A 16,361-nucleotide genomic window follows, 5' to 3' on the forward strand; every position below is an offset into this window, starting at 1 on the left:
AGGGGCTTTTGGCACTTGTCAGCTAGTTAGGTGTAGGGTTAGGGGTTAGCTGGCTGACCAGATTAACCATTAGAATAACAGCTCGGCCATGCTGTGAGACCAGCTAAACTAGCTTAAGCCAGCCTAAGGTGGTTTGCTAGTCTTGGCTGGTCACTAATCTAGTCAAGCTGGTCTAATTTGATGGTCTTATGGGGTTTTCAGGCAGTGCTCAGCAGATCAACCTAGAAGACCAGGTAGCTGACCATCTAAACCAGCTGAAAACCAGCCTGGCCACAGAAGGAGAACATCTAAACCATCTTAAACCAGCCTGAACTGACTTGAGGTGGTTTGTTGTTTTTGACTGGTTACTAAGCTGGTCAAACTGGTCTAGTTTGATGGTTTTATAGGGGGTTTCAGGCACTAGTCAGCAGATCAGTCTAGGAGACAAGCTAACTAACCAGCTAAACCAGCTCAAAACCACCTTGGCCACAGTAGGAGACCAGCTTAACCACCTTTAACCAGCCTTAACCAGCTTAATGTGGTTTGCTAGTCTTGACTGGTCACTAAGCTGGTGAAGCTGGTCTAGTTTGATGGTTTTATAGGAAGTTTCAGGCACTGGTCAGCAGATCAGCCTAGGAGACCAGCTAGCTGACCAGCTAAACCAGCTAAAAACCAGCTTGGCCATGGAAGGAGAACATCTAAACCATCTTAAACCAGCCTAAACCAGCTTTAGGTGGTTTTCTGGTCTTGGCTTGTCACTAATCTGGTCAAACTGGTCTAGGTTTTATAGGGGGTTTCAGGCAGTTGTTAGCAGATCAGCCTAGGAGACCAGCTAACTGACTAGCTAAACCAGCTGAAATCCACCTTGACCATGCTAGGAGACCAACTAAAGCACCTTAAACCATCCTAAAAAGTTTAAGTTGGTTTGCTGATCTTGTTAGGTCTTTTAGAGGGGATTTGAGCACTTGTCAGGCTGTGAGACCAGCTAAACCAGCTTAAACCATCCTATGGACCATCTTACACTAATGTAAGCTGTTTTCTCAGCTGGGAGGCTACCATGGAATCTGCATGCTGATTTGGTATGGCTGTCATTCACAAAGTTCTACACATTCTGCAACACAAGCCCCTTGCAATTCTGTTTATAGATTTTTGTTAGCTAATTTGATTATGTTTTCAGCCATTAACAAGTGTATAGTACTCCCAGCTCTATTTAACACATTTTTACCATGTTTAAATCCATTTCTCCCCAACACGAGTGCATAAAATGTGAGAAAACGTCTGCAGATTCTATCTTGGCCTAGTTCGAAGCACTGCTAATGCTTGGATCATGTAAGCTGCTCTGCCACATGTGCAGGATTAAGCTTAATAGTGAGCCTACAGGTGCAGCCAGTTAAACTCATGATACATAAACTCTGAAACAATGAATGTTCCCCATGGCTAACAATGTTGGCAAATTTGAAACAGCCCATATAAAACATGAAGACGTATTGTGTTAAATTGATTTAAAGTGATCTGCCCTTTGGTTTTCTACTTGGTCACCTGGATCTGTAAGTTTAGATTTGTGCTGGGTGATACAAAACAGGCACAATGGTTCATTAAAATTCATGAAACTTACACCCCTCCACCCAAACACATGAACAAAACATAAAGTCATATTCAATAACCACTTGCCGATATAGCCAAGGAGTGAGGGGAACTATGCATGTGCTTTCTGCCAAAGCTTTCCTGCCACAGCTTCAGGCTGATGTGTGACGTTCAAATGGCACTAACCATTTTCTTCTGTCAACAAAAGAAAAGCCTCCACCCGGTTCCAGTTGAGGGACATGCTGCCGCCAGATCAATGAAACTCCTGGCAAAGATTCCCAAGGATGCAGAGGCCACTGTGGTCTTAGTGGGTAAGCTAAAGACCATTTCATTCCAGCGTATGTTGCTTTCAGGTCCAGAGATGATGTTCAGTAATCGCACCAGATCTTTCTAATGATGCCGTAGGGGTCTTTAAGACTGAGCGCATTCTTGTGCTAAAAAAGCTAGACGTGATGCAACAAATAGAATAAAATGTGGTTGTCTTGAGACACATTTTCAAAAGTTTGAGTTCTTTTTAACTTGACATGTCATCTAAAAATGGCAGAGCTCCTGCGCAAGATGCTGTGAAAGAAAACAGCGAGATGTGGCACAACGGTCAAACGTCTGTCATGTTTAAATAGCGCATGTTCAAATCTAAAAACAATTGAAAAAGAGCGCAGACAGACACAAAGATGCATTAAGTGGGAATAGCCCTTTATTTGAGGCACAATTAGCTAAGCTAAAGCCATGTACACATTGTACTAAATCGTAATTTTTTTTTTTTTTTAATAACGTCAGAAAATTTTGAGAGCTCTTACGACTCTTATTTCTAATGAAGAAACAATAGGAGCACAACAGCTGATGATGTGTGTGCCTGTGTGTATGAGAAAGACGTTCAGTTAAAATGTTTTATTTTATTTTCTATATGATATTCATAAAGGTCTATTGATGATGTGTAGTCTCTTTGGCTTTTACCCAAAATCTCATTGGGTGTAGGGTCACAGTCTTACCAGCAACAATCATAAAGGACTGAATATATCACTCGGTGTGCATCAGGCTTAAGTTTAATGCTTTATGTTGTTTGATTTTTGGTGTATCAGTTACATCTGCTGTAAAGTGAGAAATCTGTGTGCATTTATATGTCACTGGACCCTTATTTGTGTGGTTTTCAATATAATAATAGGGTGTGTGGAGTTCCTAGAGCAGCCTGTGATGGCCTTCGTCCGGCTGAATGAGGCGGTGCTGCTGGAGTCAGTTCTGGAAGTCCCTGTCCCAGTTCGATTCATCTTTGTGCTGTTGGGCCCCACCCAGACCAACATGGACTACCATGAGATTGGACGCTCCTTCTCCACCCTCATGTCCGATAAGGTTCATCTTCAGATAAATACACAGTAGTACCGTATGGTGAAATGAAACTTTGAGGGATCAGTGCCATCTTGCCTCGAGTTAAAAAAAAAAACAAAGAAATAATTAAGGGCTCAAATTGCTAGAATTTCAGAATGCCTTGGCCTGAAGTTATACTTTTGGTCTGCTCATATTTTTTGGGTTGTGCAGAGAAAAACAATACCCCATTTATACATTTTTGTCATATTATCTGTCTGCCATTTTGATCAGAAACCATCTTTTTGCTGCTACTCCTACAGAATTTGTCAAATTTTCACCATAATTTTATTAGTTGATCTTTAGACCAAGCCTCACTAATATTGCCAAAGGGATTTTTGACTTATGACCCCATTCTGGAAGAAATCTCAAATGTACGGAAGCCCAGAACCGCAAGGTTAAAAAAAAAAAAATCATTTTAACTATTTCTGGTGTCTTAGTGCCTTCCTGAGCCTATGTCCTAACATTTTTTTTTTTTTTTTTACCTCTAAAAAAAACAAACAATTCTCACAAAATGTTTTTCAGATTTTCTTTTTCTCCCTGATTTTTTTTTTCTCTCAAATTGTTTTTCTCAATTTTTTTTTCTTTCTAATTTTTTTTCTCCTCGAGGCAACACGTGGCTACTTTTTTCTTGCTAGCTCACAAACCCCTGTAAAACTCCTTTTCACCTTGCGGTTCAGGGTTTCCATACAAACGCAACTGATGGAAAAGCTGACAAACAGAAAGTGAGGCTGTAACTTGGCATTGCCATCAAATATTCAAGTTAAACTTTGTATGTCTCATTTGGACCATGGTCTAAGGATGATTGAAACATTTTAACGCTACCTATTGATCAAAAGTTATGCATGCATGTGTGCTTGGCCCTGTAATTGTTGCTTGCAGCTATATTTTAGTAATTACATTCAGTATCACTGTCTTTTCAGAACTTCCATGAGGTAGCGTACTTTGCTGATGACCGGCAGGATCTACTAAATGGCATCAATGAGTTCTTAGACTGCAGCATTGTAATTCCACCATCAGATGTTGAAGGGAAAGACCTGCTGAAGACTGTGGCCTCCTTCCAGAAACAGATGTTACGTAAACGCAAAGAAAGAGAGCACAAAAAATGCGGCAGTACTGTGACAGGAGCCGAGCAGGAGGCAAAAGGTGAGGAATTTTTAATCTCTGATTACATTTGTACCTATTTTTTGGGTGCATCGGCGAAATATCATAATTACGAGTTACAAGCATATGAATGACCAAGCTGTAGTCATATTTACCAATGAAAAACACAGAGTTTTAGATGAATTATTTTATATGACAGATCTTTCAGTCAGATCATGTAAAGTTAATCACTCACCCTTTGTGGTTTGCTTTTAAGCAAATAACTGCATTATTTGTTATATACCATGCATTAATAAATCATATTTGTTGTGTAAAAGTGATGCAATTGTATCTACTTATGCATATCCACCAGTATAACAGAAAAAAGAGCTTTTGCCATCATTCATTGTGTATTTGTTTTAATCCCCTTGACTCCAAAATGATGATTCCACTGTGGATGTTGACCTGTCTGCTCATTCTCTGTGATGTAGACGTGAGTACTGATGAACAGGAAGAGGAGGACCAGTTTAATGTTGACCCTCTCAAACGCTCTGGGATTCCGTTTGGAGGTCTGATCCACGATATTCGCCGCCGTTATCCGCGCTACATAAGCGACCTAAAGGATGCCATGGACACTCAATGTATTGCTGCTGTGATTTTCATTTATTTTGCTGCTCTGTCGCCCACGATCACCTTTGGAGGTTTATTAGGCAAGTGAGAAAAGTCTCTTGACTCATCAGTCAACTTTAATAATGGAACAGTCTGAGGAACTCCATACTGCATGTTCCCATTTATTTAGGTGAGAAGACACAAGGCATGATGGGAGTCTCTGAGCTTATCATCTCCACGGCAATGGTGGGAGTGCTGTTCTCGCTGCTAGCTGGACAACCCTTGCTCATTATTGGCTTCTCTGGACCACTTTTGGTGTTTGAGGAGGCATTTTATAAGGTATTTTTACTCTTAAAGGGATAGTTTAACCAAAACTGGATATCATCATTTTCTCACCCTATGTTGTTCCAAAGCCGTATATCGTATGTTTTAATGAATATCGCGGGCCATTTTATTCAATGCAATGTCTCACTTTAAAGCTTAAAAAGGAACCCAAAAGTGTCATTAAAGTAGGCAATGTATCTCCTTTGTCATATTCCAAGTGTTCTGACATACAATAGGTTTTGCATAGAAACATCCCAAAATCTAAGTAATGTTTCTGTTAAATTATGACAGAATTTATGTTTTGGGTGAACTATTCCTTTAATTCTGATGGGCTGTGTTTGAAGCCACTGAATTATCAAGGAATTTCAAAACTGTGATTGCCAAGCCTTGAAAATCAATACTATTACTAATCAATTACTAATATTAAAAAGTCATGGAGAAGTCACAGACATTTCTTTAATGATTATATTGGTTATAAAGATTGATCAAGTTATGCTCAGCTCTAAAATATTTAATTGGCTAGTAATTGTATATATAAAGTATATAATGACAGGAAAGGTTGTGGAAATTAATTGGTCAAAAAGAGTGGGAACCCTGACACCTGTGACCGTACATATTATATTAAGTTTCTACATTGCTTAGCAACTTTTTTTACAGTTAGGCTTAAGAACTATATTACTTTGCGGAAGAATCGTCTATTACGACCATTTTTTTATGAATGTAATTATTTATTAATCTCTGGTGTCTTTTATTATAATGCTGTTACTGCTGTTTGATAAAAGCAATAAGCCACTTGAGGCTGTGAGTTACTGTGGTTTTCCACGGTTAAGAGATTTAGCTTCACTTTGCAGCTACAAACAACCATTACCAATGATAAAATCACTTTAACGCATGGCCTCAAGTGGTTTACTGCTTATTTCTCATTATGGTTCATCCATTACAAGGTACTGGTGATAGCATCATTACGATAAGATTTACTCAACTTTCTATTTTCCTGTTTCTCTCTTTTCTTTGCTATCTTTCCTGTCACTATATTTTGTTCTTTCTCATTATCAGTTCTGCCAGGCGCAGGGCTTTGAGTATCTCACGGGGCGAGTGTGGATCGGGTTCTGGCTCATTTTCATTGTCCTGGTGATAGTGGCGGCTGAAGGGAGCTTCCTCGTGCGCTACATCTCCCCTTTCACCCAGGAGATCTTTGCATTTCTAATCTCCCTCATTTTCATCTATGAAACATTCTCAAAGCTAATTAAGGTACAATTAAAATGTCACGAATGCCAGCATTTATTTGCTCTGCTCCAAAATCTAATGAGCTGCCTTCTAGGGCTGAACAATGAATCGAAATAAAAATCGTTATATGACATAGTGCGATTATCACATGGTAATGGATTTAATTAATTAAATAAATAAATAGTCTGCATGGGCTGTTCTCTGTAGTGTTACACATACTCAAAACATTGAGCGTTATGTTTACAGCGCTCTAGATTTACTAATTGCACATTAGCATAAAAGTTACTATCCAGATATCAAGTAATCTCATAACACCTGGTTTTTGTGGACAGAAGAGTGGATGAGAGCATTTATCTGCATTACAAGGCCATTGTCAGCTCAACCACAAACAGAAATGTCTGTCTTCAATGTTCTGCCAAAATAAAAGCTTTCACCAAAATAATTTCATTTTCTCTCTTTGCTTCGATGTATTTTTATTTATTTAGTCTGGTTCTTTTTAAAAAGACTCAAGTGTGAACACCCTTTCTTATTGGCAGTAAAGCATGTTTGCTCATGACTTAATTTTGGTCAAAAGGAAACACTTACTAGTTTTTTTGTTGTTGTTTTTTTTTTAAATAATAGTATTGTCAGTCGATTAAAACTTTTAATCGTGATTAATCGCATAATTTTTAGAAGTTAATCATGATTAATTGCAGATTTTGAAAGTGCTGAAATTTGACACTATATATAAACTGTAATTCTTTTCCTGTCAAAATACATTTATTTCCATCTTAGAAAAGAAAACAATATGTAACAATATATTGCTTTATTAACATTTTTCAAACAAAGCCTTCCACATATAAAGATAGAAATGCACTAAAATAGCACCAATTCAAGTAACAAATGTTTCTCAGAGTCTAAGTGAGAACTAGTCTCCCCATAGGTTGCATTTGAATTGCAATGGCATTAAATCTCTTAAACTCTCATCCTCCACAATATTAATCTGCCGGTAGACTGTGGTGTCAGGGCGTCAACGCAAGCATTAAGAGGTGCTTTGAACTCCACATGAAAAGCACTTGCAGACAAAATTGTTTCATTCTGCGTTTTGGTGATTGTTAGAACTTGACGTGCTTCTGTTGTAATTAAAATGCGCTTTACATAGGCTGAAAATACTTGATTTCTATCGCAAGTCCCATCTGGGCTTGTTTTGTACATCAAATAGTGTTAAGAGCTCCTTTTCCCATCATTTGATAACTGACATGAAGCGCTGAGTGTGCGTTTGAGTTGTGTGCATCTGTGTAATGACTCCCAACAAGTGTTTATGCTGGATAATGCTGTATTAACGGTAAATGTGTTAATCGCGATTAAGAACAATTAACGTGTTAAACTTTTTTAATCACATGCGTTAACGTGTTAATTCTGACAGCTCTAGTTAATAATAATATCGCAGTTCAAATCACAATCGCAATATTTTTCAAAATAATTGCAATTAGATTTTTTATTCAAATCGTTCAGCCCTACTGCCTACCTAGAAATCATTTGTACATTCATGTATTTGGCAGACACAGAAATAGAGTTTATTTAGCATTGGGTTATTTTTCAACCAGGTGTTTCAAGAGCACCCTCTAATGAAAAGCTACCCTGCGGCTCCTGTACTGCCAGCTTTCTCAACAATAGACTCATTTCAAGGGGTCAGTGTGATAGAGGAACCCATTCTCAACCAGCCCAACACAGCCCTTCTCTCCCTAGTGGTCATGATGGGAACCTTCTTTCTGGCCTTCTTCCTCCGGAAATTCCGTAATAGCAGATTCCTCGGTGGAAAGGTACAGTACAATTTTATTTTGTAAAAACTGCAAAAAAAAAAAAAAAAAAGAAATGTCTTATTCAGTATGTTTGTCTTGTTTTCCAGTCAACATATCTAAACATCTTTAAAACAAGAAAAAAATGTAGTGCTGTCAATCGATTAAAATGTTGTATTGAATTAATGACATGATATGGCGATTAATTCATCACATTTTGGAGCATCTCTGTTGTGTTGCGTTATAAACATACCGTTTTGGATCGCTGTGTCAAGTTAAACAAAGTTTGAAACTTAGAAAACACGTCTTGAGATCCCTGCGTTCGGATTTGCGCTCCATCAAGCTGTGTTTGAATGCAAGAACGTGTTCTCGTCTTGTGTTGTCTGCTCTTGGTAAGTGTGGTTTGTTCTTTGACTGTATAAGCTGCACGTTGCCTATACAGTATACAGTTTCGCTTACTGCCCCCTGGAGAAAACAGTTAGTAATCCATGCTTGAATTGCTCAGATGGAAGGAATATTCCTTTTTATGGTCTGGGGACTTGATTAATTGCGTAATATTTTTTTTATTATTATTTCTTTTTTGTGTTCAATAGAAGAAAGAAATACATACAGGTTTGGAACAACATGAGGGAGTTAATAATGACAGATTTTTCCTTTTTTTTTTTTTTTTTCTTGTTTTGTAAATCAACCTCATAAAATTTTGTTACAGAAGATTCATGCTTTTCTTTTCTTTTTTTTTTTGCCATTAAGAGTCCATGTGAGCAAAAGTACAGCTTTTGCTGTATTCCTCATTTGTAAGTCACTTTGGATAAAAAGGTCTGCTAAATTAATAAATGTAAATGCAACTTTTTTTTTTCTTCACATCTGGTCTCTTCAAAGGCTAGAAGAATAATTGGAGACTTTGGGATTCCTATCTCGATCCTGTTCTCTGTGCTGGTGGACTTTTCCATCCCTGATACATACACACAGGTAAACCACACTGTTTAACCGGCTTCATATCTTTTATGTGCAGTATAATCAGTGGTTCTCAACTGGTTTCAGCTGGTTTTGCATTGGGATTTTACATCGGACATCATTCAGAAAATAAAACAAAGATTTTGTTGTTAACTGTCTCTCGAATTTAGAAGGTTTCAAGTTCTCGGACAATAACTGATTAATCGGCCGATAGTTTTTTTAAAAATCAATTTATAAAATGATCAAAGGTTTCTTTGTCTTACCTTACTATGAATATACAGTATATACTGTATATATACTGTATATACAGGGTGCCCCCCCACCCCACACGTTTGATTGATCATATTTTAAAAAAGCATAAAGGTGTTTGCACGATTTTTGCTGTACTTCTACGACTTTTTGTAAACAACAAAATGACATAACTATGATGTCATCATGAGCAACTGCATGCTACATATAAGTAAATAATTTAGCTAAGTTTTCAATGGCAGCAAACTTAGGTGCTTCTCTTTCGTTACGTAGCCCCGTTTTTGTTTTTTTTGGGCCAAATATTTTACTTTTTTTAATTTATTTTTCATATATTTATTATACATATATAATTCTGAAAATGAGTTTTTTCTTTTGTTGAGGGATAAAAAAAATTTGGAACACAAAAATGTACTATTGGAAACTATTGCCATAGATATTTGCCAATAACCGATAGTTCCGAAAAGCAAATATCAGCATCAATTAATCAGTAAAACCGATATATCGGTCTACCTCTAATTGCATGGTTAGTTGCATTGTATTATTTGCATTCAGCATTGTTTTGTCCTGCTGTCCACGACTAGATCAGAACATATATGCAACCTATTTTTGGGTCGTGACCCACCAGTTGACAACCACTGTAGAATATAACCACGAAGAAAGTGTACTTACCCTTCTTATTAAGTACTTGCCTGTAATTGGAACCAGCTTTCTTCCAAGCTTGTATTACACTGTGGTTGGCTTGGCAAAGCGCTGCAACAAATGAAGCCTGGTATCTCGGGGATCTGAGCGCTTGTGTTTTTTTGTGGTTGCAGAAGCTGAACGTCCCCTCTGGTTTCTCGGTCACATCTCCGGACAAACGAGGCTGGTTTATCAATCCATTTGGAGATAAACAGCCTTTCCCATTCTGGATGATGGGGGCCTCTGTTGTTCCGGCCCTGCTGGTTTTCATCCTCATATTCATGGAGACTCAGATCACCACGTGAGTATAGCTTGTGTATGATAACATTATATGAACAGCGCTTCTCAACAGATCATCTATCCCATTATAGATGCACAGTGGCCCACAAAAGAAATTGGAAGAAGTATTTTCATTGCAATAGATAAAGTATCCAACCAAGTGGTATTTATTTTAAAGAAAGTTAGAATAAGATCACTTTTTAAGCACAATAATTCACAAAAATAAGTTTGTTAGATTTGAAATGATAAAACAAAAGATATAGGAGTTAATTCAATAGTTTGCGCCATTTTTTATATGAGCTGTATTTAAATTAAAGGGATAGTTTACTCAAAAATGACATTTCTGTCATCACTTTCTCACCCTCATGTTGTTCCAAACCCACATAACTTTCTTTCTTCCGTGGAACACAAAAGGGGATGTACGCCATAATGACACTTTCACTTTCATGGTGGAAAAAAAAGATGCAAAGAAAATGAATGGTGACTGAGACTAAAATACTTTGTTGTTTTGTTTTCGGGTGAACTATCCCTTTAAGTCACTATCATTCTTTTCAGCACATATACGCTAGAGGTCGACCGATATATCGGATTTACCGATTAATCGGGGTGATAGTTGCATTTATTAACTATCAGCTATCTGAAAAAATCAACTCCAATAGTTTGCGATAGTTATTTATGGTTTCATTTCTCCGTGGCTGGCGCTGGAGGATTCTACATTCTGAACTCCTTGGTTCAACAATATAACGGTGCTCTCTAGAGGTTAAATAAAAAACAATAAGTGACTCCGCGTGGAGTTTGTTTTGCAATATGACTAGGCTATTTATAGAGACGGACGCTTCAAAAACGGGTTTGAAACATTGACAGAGAAAAGCCAAGGTATGTATACAGTACACGTTATTATTATTGTCATGGTGCAATAAATCAGTCATTTAAGACAACCAAAGGTGGTTTGATAATTAATTTGTTTATAACTACTCGCTGCACTGGAGAATTGCATTGCCAACAAGGTGGAGAGGATGCTAACATTAGCTGTTCGAATGGTTAGAACAAAGTCAAGGATGGAAACTGCCTACCTTTCCTCTTAATAGACTGTTTTGAATGAAAAAAAGGCTCTTTTGAATTTGTGCAGATCCGTTGAGTTTTTTGTTTTCCTGGGTTGAGGGACGTGCTATATTTTCCAGTCAGGTTATAAACATGAGCACTCCGAAGTGAATTTATAAGTTAATCATCAGTTGTAAATCAACCATTAATGCCAACCTTGATATGAATATGCTTCCTGAGCTTTTGCTTTTGCTCGGCCATTCGCTTGCTTCAGAAGACCAAGCGCTAGCAAATTCCGTTGCATGAATGTGATGTGCATGGGAACAGTTTTATAGTTTTTCTTTTAGTATAAAGTTTCTCAAACTTTTCTCCGTTCTGACAAAATGGACTTCTGTCCAAGCTTCCTAATTTTATAATGTAGTTATGTACAAAAAAACAAAAACGTAAGAGCATGGTAAAATATATACGCCTGAAAGCTAAATTTGACATTCATGAGAGGGCACATTGTTATATAATACAATGTGTTCATGTGAGGGCACATATGATATTTATGTCATTCTAAAATTATCTTTAAAAAGACAAGACTTGAGTTGATTTTATTTCCACCCCTTTTTCTCTCTCCCTTCCTGTACATCATTCATATATTTAATATGACAATTTATTATTATTATTATTATTTAAATGTTGTCAGTAGTGATGAAGCATACAGTCGCTATTTGGCTTTGCAAGGCAGTGTTTTATGTTACTGCTGAACAACAAACATATTTGACCTGTAATATTTTAATTAATATTTTAATTTCAAATGGCAAAGGCTTTGAAGAAGGTACCTGTGTGGGTAAAATGTATAAAGTATTGCCATTGAAAGTGATACTTACTAAAGGTCACCACTATTTTACATTGAGTGGAATGTTTTCATATTATTCATTTTAAAAACTATCAGCTGATTATTCGGCTATCAGCCTGTTTTCCTTAGTTATCGTATTGGCAAAACCCACTATCATTCGACATCTAACACACCTCCTTTTTTATTTATTTTTTTGTAAAAAGGCTTATTATAGATTGTGTCTTATTCACAAAACTCAGTGCTTTTGCCTGGCATTGAGCTAAAGATACAGTATGCTCTCCTGTTTTGCTTTGAATAAAAGTGTCTGCTAAATGACTAAATGTAATTGTAAATGTGCATGGCAGCATAATTCATCAAATGATGCTCACATGGTTGCTTGATTTGCAAAATTTCCTTAGAGAACTAGACACTAAACAAGTGCAGCACATACAAGACAGCACATACAAATAAACGCTATCAGCTGGCTCAATTCATTCTTAGGGTGCATCTCAATCAGCTCCCTAGTTCAGTAGTCAGAGCACCGATCAGAGAGTCGCCCATTTTAAGGGCTGTCTCAATTGCAAAATCGTTCCACTTGGCTCTCTAAAAAATCCCACAATGCACTGTAAAAACGAGGGAGCATCGTTGCTCACTATGTACCCTTACCAGAAACATTGTCATGTCTTCTAAAGTCTCTCAAGTCGTAAGATGACGAGCACAAGTGTAAAAATATGAAGTCCAAGCCTGTTGTTTGTAATGTCTTTCATTCATAATTACCATGAAAGTGAAACAATCTTTTAAATACTTAAGTTGTTAAAAAAAAAAGTTTAAAATACACTCCTGTATATTTTTCTTTATTTATGCCATTTATCTGTTATAATAACACTGTACGTTTGAATATCTTCAACTACAATTAACTATAGTGTCATTTATACAGCGATGGTGCTGATTAATAACAGCTGTTTCAATGCGCGAGCTCGTTAACGTGTCGCAGGTGATTGAGTCATAAGTGTCCCAATGTTCAGTGGATGCACACCCTTACCAGTGCCTGAATTCGTGTTCACGATATACTGATTCACGACATAGGGAGCTAGGGAGCTGATTGAGACACAGGGTTAGTGATTTCTCCCCTCAGTGTTAGTATTTAGACATGTTCCGGTTGACAAACTCAGTGGAACATGTCCATACGTAATGTTATGACTTCATACATTCACTAAAAATCACCTCGACACCAGTTGCTTAAAAGTCAGTGCAAAAATGGCGCAGCAAATTTATGCTCTAGCATCATTTGTGCACCGATGCCACTTGGTTTGATATTTTGTTATTTAATGCAATGACATAAAGACATTTTTAAGTGTCATTTAAGTATCTAAATACTTTTTGGGGGCCACTGTATGTTCTTGTTTGTTTTACATCTATCTTGTTTCTTTTACAGCTTGATAGTGAGCAAGAAGGAGCGGCATTTGGTGAAGGGTTCTGGCTTTCATCTGGATCTGCTGCTGATAGTGACTTTGGGAGCTTTCTGCCCACTGTTTGGTCTACCCTGGCTGACTGCAGCCACTGTGCGCTCAGTGACCCACGTTAATGCACTCACTGTCATGAGCAAAGCCACTGCGCCCGGAGAGAAACCCATGATACAGGAAGTGAAAGAACAGAGACTGACCGGGATGTGTGTGGCTATCCTAGTGGGTAAGAAACACTATATTTGTTTCTAAGGCCATGTCCACACAAATACGTTTTCGTTTGAAAGCTCTGTTTTCAGTTTCCTAACATCATCGTTTTCCAAAGTATGCAGTAATAGAGAGTGCTTTCGAAAGTCTGTGAGTGGCGTAAACCTAGCAAAAACAGTGCACTTTCAAATGAAAACGTATTGTGTGGATGTGCCCTAAATTTGACTTTAAATTGTGTTTGGATGAGCCATGTTCAAAGCTGTTGTTCAAAATGCAGATAAACACACCTGTGACTGAACATTGAATATTAAAGCAATAGTTCACCCAAAAATAAAAATAATCTCACCATTTGCTTACACTCATGAAATCCCATATGTGTATGACTTTCTTTCTTCTGCTAAAAAAATTAAGATTTTTAGAAGAATTTCCCAGCTGTTTTTCCATGCAATGCAAGTGAATGGGTACCAAAACTATGAAGATCCAAAAGTGTATAAAGGCAGCATAATAGTAATCAATAAGAATCCAGTGTTTAAATCTATATCTTCTGAAGCAATATGATAAGTTTGTGTGAGAAACAGATCAATATTTAAGTCCTTTTTTAAGTTAAACTTTCACATTCTCATTTTGTTTTCGGCAATTCATATTTTTACTGCATATCGCCACCTACTGGGAAGGGAGGAGAATTTATAGGAGAAAAAGACTTAAATATTGATTTGTTTCTCACCCACTGCTATCATATAACTTCTGAAGATATAGATTTAACCACTGGAGTCTTTTGGATTACTTTTTTGCTGCCTTTATGTGTTTTTTGGAGCTTCATAATTTTGTACCCATTCACTTTCATTGTACAAACCTACAGAGCTGAGATATTCTTCTAAAAATGTTTTATGTTCGGCAGAAGAAAGAAAGACATACACATCTGGGATGGTAGGATGAGAGAATTTTCATTTTTCGGTGAACTATCCCTTTAAGGGTCAGTTCAGACCGAACGCGTTCTTGCACTAAAAAAGCTAGCTGCAGCGCAACAGAACACAAAGCAGGTGTCTTTTTAAAGTTTTTAAAAGGTGAAGTTTATTTTAACTTGACACGCTATCTAAACAAAACATAGTGCTCCTGCCAGAGAGGCTGAAAAGCAGCCAGATGCGGCGCAGTGGTCAAAGGCGTACATCTAGCGCATGTTTACATAGAAAAACAATTGAAAAACAGCGCAGACAGACACAAAAACACATTCGGTGCAGTGAAAGACCCCTTAATGTTACTCTGTTGCTCAGCTACTATAAACAGCCTACAGTTAGGCTAATGAACTTTATTACTGAAGAATTGTACACGCCGATATTAACTTTGATACATTTATTGGTTTAGTGTGTAATTTTTGCATCACTTGTGGCACCAGATGGAATTGCAAAAATAACCATATTTAAAAATGCCAACACTCTATCTTGTCTCGTCTTTGTCTCGGCAGGTATGTCTATAGTAATGACAGATTTACTGCGCCATATTCCTGTGGCTGTGCTGTTTGGGATATTTCTGTACATGGGCATCACGTCTCTCACTGGTATCCAGCTGTATGAGCGAATCACACTCATGGTTACACCTGCCAAACATCACCCTGACCACATCTATGTAACCAAGGTAACCACTTCTTCCCAGGGGTTTCAGGTAGTAATGATGGCATTCACAAATGCAACAATCATTATCTGTGATTAAGCTTTTGAAGTCCCCACAAGGTGGCGCAAAAATCACCATTTTAATTTGCACTCTTTGACAAAAAATCGAAAATATAAACCTTGCCTTTTGAGATCACATTGAAAATCTGGGATTGAAAATGTAATTTAAACCTGGAAATAAACATAGTTGTAGGATTTTGAAACACTGTCTAGGTCATGTCTTGTTCACTATACAAATATTCATATGTAAGCAAGTGTGACACTTGACCATGTGTACTCCTTTGTACAAAAGGTGAGATTTCCTTGCTTCAATCATGCTGGATAACATCGATGATCGGGTTTAGTAAAAACTTGTGGAGTTCATGCCAGCTTGAGTGCATTCTGTCATTAAAGTAAAAGGGGGACAAACCAAGTATACTAAGAAATTCAGTTTTTCACTTAAATTGTTTGATATTAATAGATTTAATAGAATAGATCTAGAAGTATTTTCTCTTGTGGTCACAGACTTTTGGACTCCACTGTAACTCTAGGCATGGTTTGTGTCTTATAAAGGTTAAGACGTGGCGTATGAACATGTTCACCATCATTCAGTTGTTGTGTATCGTGCTTCTGTGGGTGGTAAAGTCGACTGTAGCCTCTCTGGCCTTTCCCTTCATCCTAATCATGACTGTACCTCTGCGGAGACTCATCCTCACCCGGATCTTTGAGGAGAGAGAGCTTGCAGCGGTGGGTTCTGCTTATTCACATTGCATTGGTTTGTCTATGGTGTTGTTTGCACCTGGTATTATAGGAATGTTCCAGGTTCAATACAAATTAAGCTCAATTAATGTTGATTACCATAAAAAAAATAAAAAATAAAAAAAGGCAAAAATCGTGGTTACAAAAAGGCACTTACAATGGAAGTGAATGAGGCCAGTCCATTAACATTAAAATACTCACTGTTCAAAAGGATAGCCACAAGAGGTAAACAATATGCGTGTTAACATGATTTTGTGATAAAATCAATTACTAACCATTTTTGTGTAAGTTATATTAAATTTTACAACTTTGTTGCCAT

The 16,361-nt window shown here is 37.4% G+C and overlaps 1 protein-coding gene across 1 annotated transcript in view; it reads left to right on the plus strand.

The window, feature by feature from the left end:
* The window catches only part of LOC127447388 (anion exchange protein 3-like), an 86,494-nt gene that overhangs the window by 57,841 nt on the left and 12,292 nt on the right, over positions 1 to 16,361 (plus strand). Inside the window, exons 10-21 of the mRNA XM_051709236.1 lie at positions 1,772 to 1,874; positions 2,726 to 2,910; positions 3,846 to 4,068; positions 4,497 to 4,715; positions 4,805 to 4,953; positions 5,995 to 6,189; positions 7,752 to 7,967; positions 8,823 to 8,912; positions 9,959 to 10,125; positions 13,403 to 13,656; positions 15,100 to 15,269; positions 15,857 to 16,030. Coding sequence (XP_051565196.1) covers positions 1,772 to 1,874; positions 2,726 to 2,910; positions 3,846 to 4,068; positions 4,497 to 4,715; positions 4,805 to 4,953; positions 5,995 to 6,189; positions 7,752 to 7,967; positions 8,823 to 8,912; positions 9,959 to 10,125; positions 13,403 to 13,656; positions 15,100 to 15,269; positions 15,857 to 16,030 — 2,145 coding nt within the window. The remainder of the gene's footprint in view (positions 1 to 1,771; positions 1,875 to 2,725; positions 2,911 to 3,845; positions 4,069 to 4,496; positions 4,716 to 4,804; positions 4,954 to 5,994; positions 6,190 to 7,751; positions 7,968 to 8,822; positions 8,913 to 9,958; positions 10,126 to 13,402; positions 13,657 to 15,099; positions 15,270 to 15,856; positions 16,031 to 16,361) is intronic.

The sequence above is a fragment of the Myxocyprinus asiaticus genome, chromosome 10, assembly GCF_019703515.2.
Source record: "Myxocyprinus asiaticus isolate MX2 ecotype Aquarium Trade chromosome 10, UBuf_Myxa_2, whole genome shotgun sequence".
In the NCBI taxonomy this organism is placed as follows: Eukaryota; Metazoa; Chordata; class Actinopteri; order Cypriniformes; family Catostomidae; genus Myxocyprinus; species Myxocyprinus asiaticus.